The sequence below is a fragment of the Polypterus senegalus genome, chromosome 5 (genome assembly GCF_016835505.1).
Source record: "Polypterus senegalus isolate Bchr_013 chromosome 5, ASM1683550v1, whole genome shotgun sequence".
Taxonomy (NCBI): domain Eukaryota; kingdom Metazoa; phylum Chordata; class Cladistia; order Polypteriformes; family Polypteridae; genus Polypterus; species Polypterus senegalus.
In genome coordinates, this window is record NC_053158.1 from 183610453 (window position 1) to 183629720 (window position 19268).

Here is a 19268-nt window from a genome sequence, read left to right on the forward strand (position 1 = left end):
CAAACACACCTTTAATTTCTTTTCTGCAGCAGTATACAGTAGACCAATCACCACAGTTCTCAGTCCCTTTTTCCTTTTCCCTAGCTGGCTCCACTCCTTCTCCCAGCAAGCTCAGTCTTCCTTCCACCTGACTCTAGCTCGCTGGCTTGTGGCAGCTGTCTCCTTTTACAGAGGACCCGGAAGTGCTTCAGCTGTTCTGTGATCACCTTCCGGCTGCACTACCGGGTGTGATGGCAGCGCTGCACAGGAGGGTTCAGCCGTTCTCCACACACCCCCTGGTGGTGTCCATGAGCCACAGCGGGGATGAGCTTCCCTGCTCTGTGGTAGTGTAGCAAGCCAGGAGGACTGGCCTCTGCCGTCCCAGGGGAAGTATTGCCCCATGCAAGCTCCTTCCCCCGATCCTTCCCTTATGGAGGTGTCCCGGCTGCCCATTACAATACCTAAATACTTTCTGAGACCCACTTATAGTGCTTATGAAAAGTATTCACCCTTTCAAGGTTTTCACATTTTATTGTTATACTAGCTGTGCTACCCGTTTAAGACGGGTTGAAATCTAATCTTGAAATCTTAATGAAACCATAATCAAACATGGACCTTAGCGATAATATTTGCAGTGCACCATTTTTTGGAATGTATTTTGGAATGCACATAATAATAAAATGTGTTACATTTGTCATTCCAAACTATGACACATCACAAACATTTGTAGTAATAAAATGCATTACTACAAATGTTTGGGATGTGCCATCTGTTGGAATGACAAATTCAATGCCTATGTCTCTGTTATTTGCCATTACGTATTAAGAGTCATAAAAAGAGTGCTAATGTTTGTGATGCACCAGCTGTTGGAATGACACATGCTATGCATTTAATCACTAGAATTGTCTGTGTTGCACTATGTATGGAAATGACATTATTACGACAAATGTTTGTGATGCGCCATCTGTTGGAATGACTAATTTAATGCATATGTCTCTGTTATTTGCCATTACGTATTAAGAGTCATAAAAAGAGTGCTAATGTTTGTGATGCACCAGCTGTTGGAATGACACATGCTATGAATGTAATCACTAAAATTGTTGCGCTATGTATGGAAATGACATTATTACGACAAATGTTTGTGATGCGCCAACTGTTGGAATGACACAAAGTTTTTGATCAGCAAAAAAAATACTCTCTGATGTTAAAGTGAAAACAAATCTCTCCAAAGGGGTTTAAATTAATTTCAAATGCAAAACACAAAATGATTGATCTCATAAGCATTCACTGCCTTTAATATGACACACCTAAATCAAATTGGTGTTAGAAGTCACATGAGTAGTAGATTACCTGTCCGTAATCAAAAGGTTTCCAGTGATTGTAACCTAAATGCACTTCGGTATGCGGGAGGTCCAATTTGTGGTTAGTCAACATGGTGAGCTAACCTACTCAATCAAGACAAAAGAACATTTAAAGCAACTTCATGAAAAGTCAGGGGAGAAGAAAATACCCAAGCCAATGGATATTCCTTGGAGTACAGTTAAATCAATCATTAAGAAATGGGACAAGTATGGCAGAACTGTAAATCTGATCTGCTAAAGTATGTGGTCCGCAGAATCTGAAGATGGCTAGTGATGGAGGTCACCAAGAGGCCTATGACAACTCTGAAGGAGTTACAAGCTACAGCAGATAAGATTGCAGAGACTGTGCAGGCCAGTGACAATCTCACCAGTGATTTTATGGGAGAGTGACAAAGAGAAAGCCACTGTTAAGAAAAAACAGACATGACATCCTGTATAGAGTTTGCCAGAAGGCACATGGGACACTTAGGTCAGCTGGAAGAAACCTGTATGGTTTGATGAGGCAAAAGCTAGTGCTTCTTTCTGTCAGATTAAATGCAATATTTGATGTAAGCCAAACACTGCACATTATCAAAAAGACACCAACCATCCCTACCGTAATGTGAAGCCTGGTGGGGGCAACATCCAGCTCTGGGGATGCTTCTCTGCAGAAGGCCCTAGGAGGCTTACAAAACTAAAATAAATGGAGCGAAATACAGTACAGGGAAATCCTGGGGGGAAACCTGATGCAGTCTGCAAAAACTCTGTGCCTTGGGAGAAAATTTGTTTTCCAGCAAGACAAAATCGCAAAGCATAAAATCAAAGATACTGAGGAATGGCTTGAAAAAAACAAACTGCTGGAGAAGCAGAGTCAGAGTCCAGATCTCAGTCCAGTGGAGAATTTGTGAATGGATCTGATAGACTGTTTACTTATGATCCCCATGGACCTTGAGCAGCTTTGCAAAGAATAATGGAGAACGCTGTTAGTGTTCTGGAGTCTAATTTCTAAAACTTTACATGGATTCCAACATGAAAATATCTGGACACCAATAAACAGGAACCTGTGTATGCCAAAAAAATCAGATCATTTAAAACCTGGCATACACCATTCTTGAGCAACTATATTTATGAACCACAATCATCTTGTAAATGTGTGTGTACATAAATGCACCTTGATTTCCGCCCAGTTGCCACCCTGGAACAACCATATATGGACTATGCTAATGAACCTCATAAATATGCAATCACCAGGCTGTAGACCTTCACTGCCAACTGTATTTGAACTGGATCGTGTGCTGTGGGGATCTTGGAGAAGCATAAGGTGGCAGTGTCTGAGCCGGTGGCCACTATCACCTGGCACAGGTAATGACATGATTACTATTATAATGAATAGTATAGGTCTTATGATAAACTATGGGTTCAGCCATTTATCACACCAACAAGCCAGCCATCATGTACAGCACCTTCAGCAAGTCCTCTGATTAATGTTAGTTTGCCTCAAAATAAATGAATCATGGGTTGACCCAGGCCATCGAGCCATGACATTTATCAGTCTCATCCTGACATGACAGATGACTTGTGCAATAAATGGAATGGAACTGCTTATGGTTAGTGAAAGCATTTATTTTTCTACAATTACACTAGGAGAACCCAGACACTCCTATATATTATGTGGCACCCAGACAGCCAACCATTTTTAAGACCAGCATATGAACCAGTAGACTCTGATTTCGGGCAGTCTGTCTTTCTAATGCTGTGGCCAACTCAGCACATGCTATTGTTCCAATAGAATGGCTATTGAAAGTCTAAATTGGTTCAAACTTCAGTCATCATCATGGGTGAAAATAATTCCTTTCTGCCCCTAAAAACTTCTTATATGACCATTTGCATTATCTTCAAGCAGTGGCAAACGAGCCATGTTGTGTTAAACCATCAGTCTATAAATAGGCTGGAGCAGACTTGGGAATTGTATGGTGTGTGGGCCGAACGTGGCCCATGGTCTGGTCCTGTCAGGACTGAGAAAGTTGCAGACGGCAAGTACTTGCCTGGGTGTGTCAGTCTACATAACAACTAGATGTGACTGTGCAGACGCAGATCAGAATTGATATGCATGGGAAATTGTGGGAGATAGCATCAGAGAAAGGGGTGATACAGAGATTCTCCACGTTATATTGAATAAAGGAAGACGACACCTGTTTTTAATCTGCATCCCAACTGCATTTTGCACAAAGACACAGCAAACATGACTGGTAAAAAAACAAAAAGTTGATGTGGAAAACACATCATTCAACAAATCCTGGACTAAGTATTTTATCACAGATCTTAGCGGTGAAAGCAATGTCTTAGAAAAGACAGATATTTTAATACATGGTCCCCCTATTTTCAGGGGCTCAAAAGTATTTGGACAAACTAACAATTATAACGATCATTTTAAATATCTGGTTGAAAATCCTTTCAAGTGCATGACTACCTGAAGTCTGAACCCATGGCCTTCTCCAAGTGCCAACTATACTTCCTTAGAAGATTGGCGTCCTTAACATCTGCAATAAGATGCTACAGATGTTCTATCAGACGGTTGTGGCGAGCGCCCTCTTCTACACAGTGGTGTGCTGGGGAGGCAGCATAAAGAAGAAGGACGCCTCACACCTTGAGAAACTGGTGAGGAAGGCATTCTCTATTGTAGGTATGGAGCAACATTATACAAAGTTATTATTTTATCACTCTTTAATTTAATATTGTTTTTTATCAGTACGCTGCTGCTGGAGTATGTGAATTTCCCCTTGGGATTAATAAAGCATCTATCTATCTATCTATCTATCTATCTATCTATCTATCTATCTATCTATCTATCTATCTATCTATCTATCTATCAATCTATCTATCCATATATCTATCCATCCATCCATCCATCCATCTATCTATCTATCTATCTATCTATCTATCTATCTGTCTATCTATCTGCTGGTCTTCCACCCTTTGAGTGAAAAGCACTTGGTTTGCTCTCACAGTATGTTGTGGCTCATTGTCCATCTGTACTGTGAAGTGTCATCCTATCAGTTTTGCAGCATTTGGCTGAATCTGAGCAGACAGTATGGGCACCCTGGACACTTCACAGTTCATCCTGCTACTTCTGCCAGCAGTCATATCATCAATAAACACCAGTGACTGACCTCCGTGGGAAGTCACGCATGACCATGCCATAACACTGCCTCCGCCATGTTTCACAGATGATGTGGTATTCATCGGACCATGAGCCGTTTCTTCTCTTCTACATACTCTTCTATTTCCAACATTCTGGTACATATTGATATTAGATAGATAGATAGATAGATAGATAGATAGATAGATAGATAGATAGATAGATAGATAGATAGATAATTTATTAATCCCAAGGGAAAATTCACATAATCCAGCAGCAGTATACTGATACAAAGAAACAATATTAAATTAAATAGTAATAAAAATGAAAAAAATTAAAATAAAATTAATGTTCGCATTTACTCCCCCGGGTGGAATTGAAGAGTTGCATAATTTCTCCAAAGAAAATTGTTCCAGAACTATACAGGCTTTTAAAAATGTTTTCTGAAAAAGTCTAATCTGTCCTTCCTATGCTTGAGGATTACCAGTAGTTTGCACCTTGTGGTAAATCCTCTGTCTTTAGTTTCATGAAGTGTTCTCTTGATATTAGATTTTGGTAATGATAGGTCTACCAGCGGAGACTGGTCTTGGTTAGGCCAAATGTTGTGAAGGTGTTCTTCTTCACCAAGGACAGAATTTTGCAATCACCCAGCACAGCTGTCTTCTGTGGTTTTCCAGTGTGTCCCTTCTTTTTAACAATGTACCAACTGGTTGATTTCAACACTCCTTGTGTTTGTTTTCTCAGCCTAATGATGGTCTGTTTTCACATGCATATTCAGCTCTTTGGACCTCATATTAAGAGCTCATATTGACAGCTCAATTCCAGACCTTTTACCTGCTTAATAGTTACTCAAATAATGAGGGTACGGCTCCCACCTGGCTATGGAGAAGCTTTTCAGTCAAATGTCCAAATACTTTTGAGCCACTGGAATTGAGGGGAAGTGTGTGGTAGCTATGCAGAAAAACGGTTGTCATTCTTAAACAGCTCATTTGATATTTTTGATAAACCCCTTAAGTTAAAGCTGAATGTCTGCACTTCAATCACATAATGATTGCTTTGTTTCAAATTCATTGTGGTGGCCTACAGAGACAAAAATTATGAAAATTGTGTCACTGTCCAAATACTTATGAACCCAAGTGTAACTAATTTAGACCACTTTGCAGAGATCTCTTTTCAGTTTGATTTTAAAGAGTCTTTTTCTGTTGCTCAGTGTCAAAAAAGCCAAATTACATCCAATATTGTATAATATAAAAGTGAAACCTACGAATGGGTTAAATGCTTTTTATAGCTGCTGTATGTTATATTATACACTTACAAAACATAATACAGTAGAGTCTCGCTTCTCCGACATAAACGGGGCGGCAGAACGTCGGATAAGTGAAAATGTTGGATAATGACAGGTGTTAAGAAAAAGCCTATTAAACGTCAAACCATGTTATAATTTTACACATTATGAACCTAATTATCATGTTTTACAACAAGACAACAGAATAAATTAACTGAAAAAATGAACTTAGTTACAGAATTGTCTGAAGTTAAATACAGTATGTACTGTACTTAAAAAGTTCAGTCCGGTGATGATTTAAAGACATTTTTGATTGTAGTCTGCTTTCCTGACGAGTGCCATTTCTTCGCTGTCAAGTCTCGCCATCTTTGCAGCATCATTATGTCGATTCCTGTAGCTTCTTCTTGTTGCTCAATGTAATTAATTGCAGTTTCTAGAGCCTTAACTCCGTCACTCATATAGTCAGCATCCGTACGAGCGTATACTGTTTACTACAGCATTGTGACTGCATGTGTGTGTGTTTGTGCTGTGACGTGCGAATCCTCGTCTTACACCCGAAAACTCAAAGCTGAGTCTCAGCACTTTTAGCAACACCAGCTTTATTAAGCTTGAAACACCAACAGCGTGGTTATTTATTGTAGCGAGATCTGCCATTCTCCTATACACAGACACAGCAGTCACGCAGGGTCGGGAGGAAAGTAACACTGTGCCCTGTGCATTTATAATGTTCCTCGTATCACCCATCGATGGCAGGCGCTTCTAGCATGTCTGCAGTCTTTTCGGATTGGCCTTTATGGTGAACTGCTACAGCTGGGAGACTGCGATTGCTTCGGGATGCTCTTCCGCGTGTTGTCCCATTGGGTGGAATCCCACAAGAGTTTAGAAACTCACTCACACCAGCCATGATTTTTTTCAAAGGTAAAGTGCAGGTTAATTTGCTTTATGTATTTTTACTTTAGATTTTGTATTAATCATTTTTATATGAATAGTTTGGGTTTGTGGAACGAATCATCTGAGTTTCCATTATTTCTTATTGGGAAATTTGCATTGATATACGAGTACTTTGGACTGTGAGCACATTTCCAGAATTAATTATGCTGGCAAACTGAGGTTCCGCTGTAATTAGCTGCGGTAGAGTTGGGAGCAACAAAAAATAGACTACGCTCACAACTAGCAGCTCTTGTTGCCAATTGATGCATTTTTTTTCTGTGGTGGGACGTTGGATAATACGGAATGTTGGATAAGCGAAGGTAGGATAAGCAAGACTCTACTGTAGTCTCATACATGACCCACTGGAAAGCCACTGGAGTCATCACTTGGTGAAAGGCAGGGAACGATGCTGGACAGGACAACAATCCATAGCATGGCATATGCACAACCACTCATGTCTACTCATACAGGATCATCATATAATCATCCATCAATTTAATATGCTTGTCTTTGAAATATCGAATACCAAGAAAGACACAGAGTGAACATAAAAACTTCACACGGGTCCTAGAATTCTAACCAAGGATGTGAGGTGGCAGTGCTACCTACTGTACCACCATTCTGCCCTGAAGGGTACACTTTCAAAATACATTTTCCACTTATCCAATCATATTGTCATAACTAATTCACTAACATGAAGAACTGGCTAGAATCCTGTCCTTGAAACAATAAGCACATATAGGAATCCATTAAGGACTGGAAGCCAGATTACAACAGGAAGCATTTACTTTATACTTTTGTGCGTTTAATTATAATTACAAGATTTCCTTTCCTGAAATTGAATGTAATTTAGAGCATGTAGCAAGTTCCCTTGACTATTTACAAGAAATCAGCAAAGATTTAATGATTAATTCATACAGACAATCTATTGGTTTTAATTGTTCCTGCAATTAATATGGATGCAATGCAGAATGTGTCTCATTGTTGGCCTCGAATGTGACCTACCTCACTTATGAAGGCGTAATGAACAAGCTCATTTGCCAAATCCTTGGAACTGTCAGCTGCAAAATAAAATGGGAGAAAGTTACTGTTTTTGTCTATTATTTAATCCTACTCTTTCCAAATGATAGAAGCACTGTCTAGAAAAACCTTAGGATTTCACTGATTACAAGTTAGTCAGTGGACATATTCTCCTTGCTCATCACGGCTGTGCAATATCCCATTGGGGTGAGAGGGGGCGCTGCTGCTAACAGTCTCATCTTTTTTCTCCTCTGCACAACAGCAAGAAGACACCCCTTCAAGGAGGGGCTGTAAAAGTCCAACTTCTCCTGAGGTCGGGGTCTCATTTGGACCTGAACTTGGTTGAAAGGACAGAGTTTCCTATGACTGACTTGCTCTCAAGAGCCAAACCTTACAACGAAGCCAGGAAGGCTGCTTTGTATTATTTCTATTTTGTTCCCTCGAGCACTGATTTTGAGTTATATTGTTTGACAATTAAAAGGGGCAACCACGTTGGCACCCCAACACTTTTGGGAGTCACCCTGCAATTATTTGCCTGTCTACACCCCATATTCACTTCTAAAACCGCACCAAGCACATGATTGGTCCAAGAACGAGCTTCAGCAAACACTATAGGAGGTGTACAAGCACATCCCATTTCCTCCAGCTATGTCACTTTGTCTGGGTATGTTCATCTTAGTTGAATTCTCAAAAACTCTCTAGTGAAACTGCAATAAAAACTTAAAGCTCGTGTAGGAGGAGATAGCTTTTGTCCAGCAGAATGCCTTTTTGTCTCATTATAGATTGTATTTAACTATATTGCATTTCCAAAAAATCACTGTTTCCACATTTATTTTTCATCTGGAACCCTGTCTGATAAACTTGCAGGGGTCCAGAAGGGGAGTATGAAATTGATAAACCCTTAAGAAGTAATGTTTGTTTCTTTCTACCCCCAGAAATGCCTTTACAAACTAAAAAAACAAAAACCCTCTTTTAAGTGACTCTTGTACTTGCAAAATCGCATGTAAAATGAATTGTAGCTTCAATTTTGCAAAACTGTATTCAAAGGGAAACTGCTCTTTTGCTTATTCCTCCCGATTATACAGTAGTGCTGCACTGACTGCCCTCTGTTTCCTGCACTTTACATCCATGTTTTTGGATGCCTTGCTGTTGCCGCACTTTTTGAATTGAAGACAGGACTCTTGACCAATGAATGAGGTTTGGGGTGGTGGGGGCTGGGTCTTCAAAAGGTCCTTCCCAAGAGGCTTTAGGTTCCCAGGTTATGTGCTGATGATTCCAGAATTCCAGAGCCAAATTTTTTAACAATAATTTAAAAAATGCATTTTTTGCATGTTTTGAGCATACAACTAGATAACGGACATGTGGATTATGCAGCATAAGTAACTGAGTTTTGTTTTTCTTCTTGTATTCCATGAACATTTTCCACATCATTTGCCACTGTACAGCACTAGCTAATATTGCCTTCTATCACATAATAAACTTTTTTCTCCCCATTTTATATAAAAACATGAGATTAAATTTTTTTCATAGCCATCACTACAAACTACATGGGGTAAATAACATTAAAAAAATGTGGGTAATTTTCAAAGAAATAAAAAACTAATTTCATGTTTTCACAGAGAACGGAAAAAACAAACTTTTTGATAGAATGGCCATCTATGGAGAACAACACTGGACCACAGCAAATGATATAAAAACATCCATGAAAAAATCTTATGCTACTCGTGTCAAGTCATTCTGTCATATGCACAAAACGGCATTTTTTGTTAAAAAGGTTGCTAAATAAAAACATCAGATATAAAAAATATCAGAGCAGTGCGCACAGAGGATGCATGTTTACACTGGAATGAGTTTTGGAATTGAGACTAGTATAGGGGAAGCAGAAGTGAGTCTTCAATTCAAACGCTCGAGTTTCTTCAGCGTGCACTGCCCTGATGTTCCAGAAGTATTTATCCACATTAATAAAAAGATAAGTGTCAGTGTGTCTGTCCGGATGCTACGTTTCCGTCATTCCAAAAGATGGCGCATCACAACTATTTTTACTAATAAAATGCATTGCATTTGTCATTCCAACAGATGGTTCATCACAAACATTAACACTGTTTTTACAAATCCCATACCAAGTGTCATAAGTAATTTCCCTTGGGATAAATTAAGTTTTCTGATTCTGATTCTTATAAAACATAGTGCACTGCAAACGTTAATGCTGAGGTCTACATTGATAACCCATCTTAGATGTAAAGCAGAGCTAGTTTAAAAATATTGTAACAATAAAAAATATATGTGTTTTGCCTGTTGTGAGTAGACTAGAAGACTTGACATGTGGGTTACGCAACACAATTAACGTGACATTTCTTTCATGGACTTTTTATATTGTTTGCTTTGGTCCACTGTTGGTCACCATGGGCAAATATTCTAATCAAAAAGTTTATTATCTGTTCTCTTTGAAAACATGAGATTAAACATTTTTTGTACCCATTATTATAAACCACATGGGGTAAGTAAAATGTTAAAAAAGAACATTCCTATAAGATATTATTTAACAGAGATGTGTCCTCAAAGGATTTTGGGTAGGCTTCAAAATTCACTCAATCTTACTTTGAGGTATCTGTATATAAAGAGAAGCCGCATGGCAGGTAGGTGACCAATCGTCAGGAGTGGGGCTTTAAGGACATTGGCGGAAGGTGCTGGGGGGTGATAAGACTGGTAGCGAATGAAATGAATTACTTACCAGGAAAGATATCACAGCTTAATTGCCTGTGCAGCTTGTCTTCCATTTTCAAGAACAGCGTCAGCTACAGAGAAAAATGAATATTCAGGTCAGTTTTGGAAATGTTACCACCACCTATCCATATACAGAATTATGAGAAGTAAAAGAGACAATGCCCACATGCATCTTAGTCCCTTCTTCATTGGATTCCAGGTTACAATGCATCTGGACCACCTGGAATACAAGACAGACAGTATGTAATGAAGCAGACTGCCCGGCAAAAGGCTGGACTACTAATTATACTATTGATACACTGTTTCAAAATGCCGCTCACAATATTTAAAAATGAAGTCCTAAAGCATACTATATAGTGTTAAGAAACTGAAGAACATTCAGCTCACAGCAAAAATCAAATATCTTTTATTGTGCTTATGTAGACAATAAACCTTTACGTGTCAACGTTGTATTACGCCATGAATTTCACTAGTACTATGGCTAAGAGACAGTGCAAGAAATCCCAAATTGACCAACTAAAGGAATATCTGAGTCCATTCCAGACCTGTCAGCTACAGCTTGTGTATTTGAAAAGCTGACAACCTTTTAGGCCGTCAATAAAGTGATACACAGGAGACATGGCAAGTGAGGAATGCTGACATTGTTAATTAACTCCATCTCACCAGATAAATAAAAACAAATATATAAATATAGCAAATTTCTCTATCTTTAGATTTTAGAGTCTGCATCGTCCATTTGGGTGGTGTATTGGTTTGTTAGTGCTGGCTTCTCACAGCTCCAGGGGTCTCAGTTTGAACTGCAGCCCAGTTGCTGCGGGAGTGAAGTGTGCGCATCCACCCCATGCCTTGTTATTCTGAGTACTTAGTTTTTCTACCCACCTCCCAAAGTCATGGGTGTTAGGTATGAGGGTGGATGTGTGTGTGTGTGCCCTGTGATGGACAGGCACTATGCCCCATTATGGGTCCTGCCTTGTGTTCTGGCCCTCTGTTACCCTGGATGACCAGGTATTTATGGAGAGATGGACGGACATCTTCTATCTCATTCACCTTTCCCTCAGAATAAGCAATACCACTTTTATTACTAAGGTATCAGGCACACATATTCTGAATTGTGAAACACTTCAACAAACTTCACAATACATTTTGAAAATTAATTGGATATGCTGCATTTATTTCTTGAGCTGTCTTGAAATCCCTTCATATTTACAATACTTTGTCTTTCACGTTCCTTTTTCTGCTCTGGTACAGTTAAAGCAACAACGAAGGTTGCTGAGGCCCACTTGCTGACAAAGCGTCACTTTATCACTTTGGTGAATGAACGAATGAATCTGAAATGTATGACCTAAAAATGAAGGTATTCCTTTCAAATAGATATATCCATACATTCATCTTAATTTCTGAACTCACTAATTTTAAATCCATCTCACAGTGTGACATTGTATGCCTATAATGTTCATACAAATGATACATATGCGTACTTGGTGTAGGTGAACATTCATTCTAGAGTAAAAAAATAAAACATAGTATTATTATATGCTGTTACACAATATGGCCAGAGGCTTGTGGACACCTGTTCATCTATATGATGTTGTTTACCATCCCATTCCAAAACTGAAGTCATTAACATTTAGTTGCCCACAGCTTGGGAGCTATAACAGCCTGCACCCTTCTGGGGAGTGTGTCTTTGGGAAATTGTGTCCATTCAGCCAAAAGAGCATTTGTGAGGTCAGGTACTGATGTTGGATGAGAAGACCTGGCTCACAGTTGGCATTGCAATTCATCCCACAGGTGTTCTTTGGGGTTGAGATCAGGGCCCTGTACAGGCCACTCGAGCTCCTCCATATCGCTATGGACCTGTCTTTGTGTGCTGGTGTTACACAGCTGGAAGCACACAGTTGTCTAAATAGTCATTGTATACTGCAGCCTAATAGTACCCTTCACTTGAATCAAGAGGATGAGCCCAAACTCTGACAATCAACTGCAGACTGCTATTCATCCTCCACCAAACTTTACAGTAGGCACTATGCTGTCCCAAAGGTGGCGTTCTCCTGGAATCCCCCAAACTCAGATTCATCCATCAGAGTTCCAGAGATTGAAAGATGATTCACTACTACAGAGAACATGTTTACACTGCTCCAGATTCCAATGGCGGCACACTTAACACCACTCCAACTGGCACCTGGCGTAGTGCATTGTCATTTTAGGCTTTTTTGCAGTTGCTCAGGCATGGAAACCCATTTCATAAAGCTCTTTACACACAGTTCTACTGCTGGTGTTGCTTCCCGATGCAACTGTGAGTGATGCAACAGGGGATCTGTGAGTTCACGTGGTCCACCATTCTGTTGCTGAGCTCTTATTGCCCTTTGACACTTCCACTTCACCGCAATGGCACTTCCACTTGACCAGGGCACAGCTTGCACAGAAGAAATTTCATGTACTAACCTGAGGCAAAGGTGGCACCCTATGCCAGTGGTTTGTTTAAAGTTATTGAGCTCTTCAGTATGATGTGTTGTACTGCCAAAGAAGACTGCATGGGCGTGTGTTTGATTTTGTGCAGTGGGTACAGCTAAAACACCTAAACTCCATTTTGGAACGGTGTCCACATACTAGCCATACATTATATATCAGATAATTTAGGATGTAAATTATATTTTATGTATCCACCTTTATGAAATTCAATTTATTGATATCATCAGCATCATTAAAAAGTTAATGAAAGCCTGGTATGAGTGAGTGGGCTGTACTGTATACGTATAAATATACAGTATCTGTGACACATGGGCACCCTATCCAAGTTTCGTTCCTGCGTTATGGCTGATGCTGCTTGGAAAGGCAGGTAGTCCTAATTTGGATGAAAGGAATACCTCAACCAAAAATGAGGTTTTCATGAGAACAGAGATAAACGTTTTGATAGAAAGGGTGTTTATGGAGACTAACACTGGACAATAGCAAACACGTTCATGAAAAAATCTCACGTTACTGGTGTCAATTAATCCACATATCAAGTCATCCAGTTGTATGCTAGCAATTTTGCAAAACACATGCATTTTTTTCTAAAATATTGTTAAACTAGCACAGTGAAACACTCATTTATTAAAATGGGCTTAAAGGTACAATTCTAAGTCCATCTGTTTCGATTGCGTCACGTACTTTACAAACCCCTGTTCATCGAATATGCCAGCCCTTACATCCCTCTTTCTTTGTGCTTCTTGTTGCCTTTCTTCATCGGACATTCCAGCTGTATTATGAAAAGTGTAAAGTGTGGGTCCACGAATGTACACCACACGATTTATTATCTTACGCATTTGTTCACTGGGCATTCTCGCCTTCTTGTGAACACCAGATGACACTACACCCAGGCAAGAGCACAGAAGTCAGACGGATGGACGTCTTATCACTTCATACAAATAGAGACAACTAATTCCAGAAAATCAGAATAGTAAATGTAGAGGAAATGAATTTACACATGGACAAGCTTTTGAATTGAAGTCAGGACTAGTGACCAATAAATGATGCGGAGAGTCAAGTTCTCAGTGATCTGGAGTGGACTGTTCCGATTTTCCAGAAGTATTCATTTAACAATATATTTCCAAAAATGCACGCATTTTGCCCGTTGTGAGAAAATGACTGGATAATCTGATGTGTGGATTATGTCACACAAGCAAAGTCAGATTTTTTCCATAGACGTTTTTATATTGTTTCTTATGGTTCAGGTTCTCATAGATGCCTATTCTATCAGAAAGTCTGCTATCTCCGTTCTCCATGAAAACAGGAGATTAAGATATTTTCATGTTCATCATTACAACCCACATAGAGTAACACTTGTCATTTTTGGGCGGAGTATTCTTTTAAGCTCGTTCAAAGATGGATAGATAGATGCTTACATAAAGGGATATTTTGTATTGTAATTAACCAAGAAAATACTCTTTGGGGAATGATTGAAACTTCCAGACATAACAAAAGAAGGCAAGTACACCTAAATGTCTTTTGTAAATGACAAAGTAAGGAACACACTTTCCCACACTGCTCAAGTGCCATTTTAAAGATAGACCTTTGACATCAGCATCTAAGGCTATTTGTGCAGATAACATAACACTTTTCTTTCATAGTTAGCTGGCTCTTATCTAAAAGAAGAACAATACCTTTCTGGTTTCCATCTCCTGTGGTTCAGGAGTGGGCGTCTTCACAGTTTCCATGTGCTCTTGAGAAAGTGAGAGAGCACGAGGGATAGGGTGCGGCCGAGGGGAAGCAAAGTTCATCAGGGGATATATTCCGTTCCTTTGTAAGAGAATAAAGAAATAAGTGTGGCTCTGTTTACACAAGTGGAAAAATGTAAAACTCTGCAAAGATAATAACTTCAGAAATACTAACAGTGCAGAAACACTCTTGAGCAGTTTTTTTTTTTTAATTCCAAGGACCTCTTTGCATTAGGATGTATTCATAGTTCCCTCAGTTCTGACCAGTCTCTCTGTCCATGTCACTAAGAAGCAACCATATAGCATGATGCTGACACCACCACACTTCACTGTAGGGATGGTATTAGACAGGTGATGAGCAGTCCCTGGGCTTTGCCAGACATAGTGCTTGGAGTTCTGCCCAGTAAATTCAATGTTTGTCTTATCAGACAAAATAATCTTTTTCCTCATGTACTGAGCATCTTTTCAATTATCATATGTCGTTAACTCAAGAGTGACTTCTGTCTAGCCACTCTATCACAAATGCCTGACTTATGGAATGCTGCTGAGATGGTTGTCCTTCTGACAGGTTCTCCCTTCTTAGCTGAGGAGTTCTGAAACTCAGTTAGAGTGACCATTGGGTTCGTTGTGAACTCCCTGGTAAAGACCCTTCTTGCCAGTTAATCTTTGGCTGGTGGTCAACTATGGAAAGAGTTCTGGTGGTTCTAAACATTTTCCATTTCATACTTTTTGAGGCCACTATCCTTCCAAGAACACTCAAAGCTTTGGAAATGGTCTTATACCCTTACTCAGATTGATGCATCACCACAATTCTATGATGGTGGTCTATAAAGACTTCTTGGACTTCATGACTTGGTCTTTGTCCTGACTTGCAATGTGAATTGTTGGACCTTCTATACACAGGTGTGCGCCTTTCTAAACAATGTCCAATCAATTCAATTTTCCATAAGCTGACTCTAATCACGTACTAGACACATCGTAAGAAGAATAAAAGCAAACAGGATGCACTTGAGCAAACCTGGAATGCCACAGCAAAGGGTCTGAATGTTTACATGAATGAGAGATTTTAGTTTTTGATATTTGATAAATTTGAAAGCCTTTCTGAAAACATGCTTTCACTTTGTCATTATGGGTAATTGAATGTATATTGATGGTCAAAAATGGAAAATTTATCCATTTAAAATTAAATGTACAACACAATAAAATGTGCAGAAAGTGAAGACATCTGAGTAGATAGATAGATAGATAGATAGATAGGAAAGGCACTATATAACAGATAGATAGATAGATAGATAGATAGATAGATAGATAGATAGGAAAGGCACTATATAACAGATAGATAGATAGATAGATAGATAGATAGATAGATAGATAGATAGATAGGAAAGGCACTATATAATAGATAGATAGATAGATAGATAGATAGATAGATAGATAGATAGATAGATAGATAGATATGAAAGGCACTATATAATAGATAGATAGATAGATAGATAGATAGATAGATAGATAGATAGATAGATAAATGGCACTATGTAATAGATAGATAGATAGATATATAGATAGATAGATAGATAGATAGATAGATAGATAGGAAAGGCACTATATAATAGATAGATAGATGAACCCCCACATTGCTTTTTTTTCAGCATCCATATTTCAGTTCATATAAATGTATGTTTCCAAGTCATCAGAAGAATTAAGATTTGTATTTTCATGAGCAATTAGATCATCAGTGCTTAGTGCTTTAAATGCGATGCTACATGACATGCTCTTGTTCTAATTTGGTTTACCTTTACATTTTCACTCTGATTAATTAGAATTTCACTTTTGCTGTAAGGGTTTTGACATGTGCTGAATCTGATTTTTTAATATCTAATCGTGACACTATTTTGTTTGTTACTACACAGGACAACCAGAGGCCACAATCCGTTATCTCACTGAATAGACAGTGTAATGGTCAAGGGTCGTGTACCTCCTGATTACCTAAGAACATGTAAAAATTCTTTGTGTGGCGTGATTTGCTTTATGCGTATTTTGAATACAGACTTCACAATTCAGTTATCTCAGCTAAGCCTTTTGGTTTAAAATTGGGCTTTGGTAAAAGATAGGACTTACTTTTGATTATAAGCTTTTAGTCACTTCAGACTTACGTTTCATCTTCCAATCCCTATTTAAAAACATATCTGCTTTTACTACTCCTTCTTTTGACTACAAAAACCTTCTAGGTTTTCTGTGGCCATTCCCTGGAATTCTCCATTCTGGTTTTCTTATTCCTTCAAAGCCTCCCAGAAAATCCAGCTCCAGGTTTTTCATGAGCCTTACTTCATTCACTGCCCAATAGATATAAAGCATCTCTATGTACGAAAATGTCCTAACTGGCTCAAAAATCTCAGAGTGACACAAATTTGGTCCTACGTGGAAGAGTGGAAGTAAAAGCATTTTATCAGTTTTCTTAATTTAGAAAACTACTCCTAACTTCACCAGGATTTAGGATTACTCGGCAGTTGCCCTAACTCGCTAGGTGCTGCCAGAAAATTGCACTCAGGCAGAGATCAGCTTGCACATCCCAGGAAAGACTGAAACAGGTATTGGTTTGACAGAGATGGAATAACATTCGTAAGAAATCTGGTATATCACATGATCATTTCATCTACTCAAAGAAGGCATGTGCTGTCAGCTGAAATGAAAGTGGTGGTAATGTTACATTTTTTGGCCACAGGGAAAAAGCAGCGCTCTGTCAACGATAATTTAAGTCTGTTACATCCAAACATTTCTTGAATTTTGCACCAAACTTTGAACTCTTTTACAACGAGTGAGGTGACACACAGATTTATACATTTCCTCTCTACTCGACGTGAGAAATTATTAAAGCAAGCTGCCTTCATTGAAACTGCTGGCTTTCCAGTAGTTATTGGTGTGATTAACGGCACACACATAAAGATCACTGCCCCAAGTGTGGATGAGTACGCACATGTGAATTGCAAGTGATATATCACAGTATTAACACACAGGTGGCCATGGATGCAAACTGCACCGTATGAGCCAGAAGAGGTATGCTGAGCTTTGCATTCCACAAATCTCTGTAATATTAGTGTTACACTTTACGAGGGTTCAAGAACGTAGATGCAGACGCCTAGGGCACTAGATAAACAGAGACTCGCAGAAAATTAAGGGGATCATGGAGAGAGAGACAGAGACAGACGCATCATGCAACTCTGGAAGATGAATGGGAAAACAGGAAGAGTGACTATGGCTTCAATAACAGGGCAGAAATAATCATGGCTGGTTTCAGAATCTATATATATATAAGTCAATGTGTGTATGTGCAGTATGTTCCAGTATCACGTCCGAACGGCTTGAGCGATTTTCATGAAACTTGGTACACATGTTCCTCATTGGTCAACTAAAAATACTGTAGGGTGAAATCAGCCGTAACCCACCCCCTTCTGGGTAGGGTGGGGGTGATCTCGCAGTCTTGTATGCATGTTATCATCCAGTTGACACTCGGAATGACCACCAGAGGGCGAACTGGAGGAGACTGCCAGCATTCTTAATGTTTGAGGTGCCCCTGTTGCTTTTGAAATTAAATGGAGTTCTACGTGTGGAAGTGCATGTGTGTGTGTCTGCCCGGCCCGGAAGTGAGATGAAGAGTCGGGGTGAGGGCTCCAGCTCCGAGGATACGTAAGCGAGGCCAGCACATTGGCAAAAGGAAACCTCCTAAGAAAGCTTAGCTTAGCTGCTAATGCACAAACGATACGAGCACTTCGGCAACATGAATCCTTCTAGCAAAGAGATGCCCAGAGTAGTTCTGATGATTTCAATACTTTCTAGGATCCTGTGCGCTTACACAGTAAGTATATACCAGGCAACTGCCAGCATTCTTTATTTTTGAGCAGCACCACACCCCTGTTGCTTTTCAAATTAAATAGAGTTGGCCGGTTCCGAGCGTCAACTAGATGATAACATATATACAAGACCGCAAGACAAGGACATTAGTGACTGTTTCTTAATTTATTTTTATTTTTAACGTTCTGTTTTTTTAATTATGTTTTTTTCAAACAATTAAAAAAAACACAAGGGCAAACTGGACGTGACTGCCAGCATTCTTAATTTTTGAGCCCCACCGCGCCCTCTGTTGCTTTTCAAATTACATACAGTTGGCCAGTTCTGAATGTCAACTGGATGATAACATACATACAACAACACAAGACAAGCACATTAGTGAGTCTTTATCTATCTATCCATCCATTATCCAACCCGCTATATCCTAACTACAGGGTCATGGGGGTCTGCTGGAGCCAATCCCACCCAACACAGGGCGCAAGGCAGGAAACAAACCCCGGGCAGGGCGCCAGCCCACCACAGAAAACCCACACAGACAAACATGCAAACTCCATGTAGGGAGGACCCGGGAAGTGAACTCAGGTTTATTGTTAATTTATTTTTATTTTTGAAGTTGTGCTTTTTTAATTATATTTTTCTCAAACAATTAAAAAAAAACAAAACTTTATTTTCCTCCCGGGTAACGCTGGGTATTTCATCTACTAACTGCTATTTTATGAGGCGCTTCCCATGGCCATATCAGCGGAAAAGGTGATTCTTCTGAAAATACATCAATTAAATAAACATGCCTGTTATCAGGCTTTACTGTC

At 39.3% G+C, this 19268-nt stretch overlaps 1 protein-coding gene across 2 annotated transcripts in view; it reads right to left on the reverse strand.

Moving 5' to 3' along the window:
- Positions 1-19268, reverse strand: part of LOC120529689 (nuclear receptor-binding protein 2-like) — a 297685-nt gene that overhangs the window by 1390 nt on the left and 277027 nt on the right. For both annotated transcript variants that reach the window (XM_039753735.1, XM_039753734.1), the window contains 4 exons: positions 14560-14695; positions 10584-10637; positions 10425-10488; positions 7679-7734 (listed from right to left, as the gene is read on the reverse strand). In XM_039753735.1, the coding sequence (XP_039609669.1) occupies positions 7679-7734; positions 10425-10488; positions 10584-10637; positions 14560-14695 (310 nt within the window). The remainder of the gene's footprint in view (positions 1-7678; positions 7735-10424; positions 10489-10583; positions 10638-14559; positions 14696-19268) is intronic.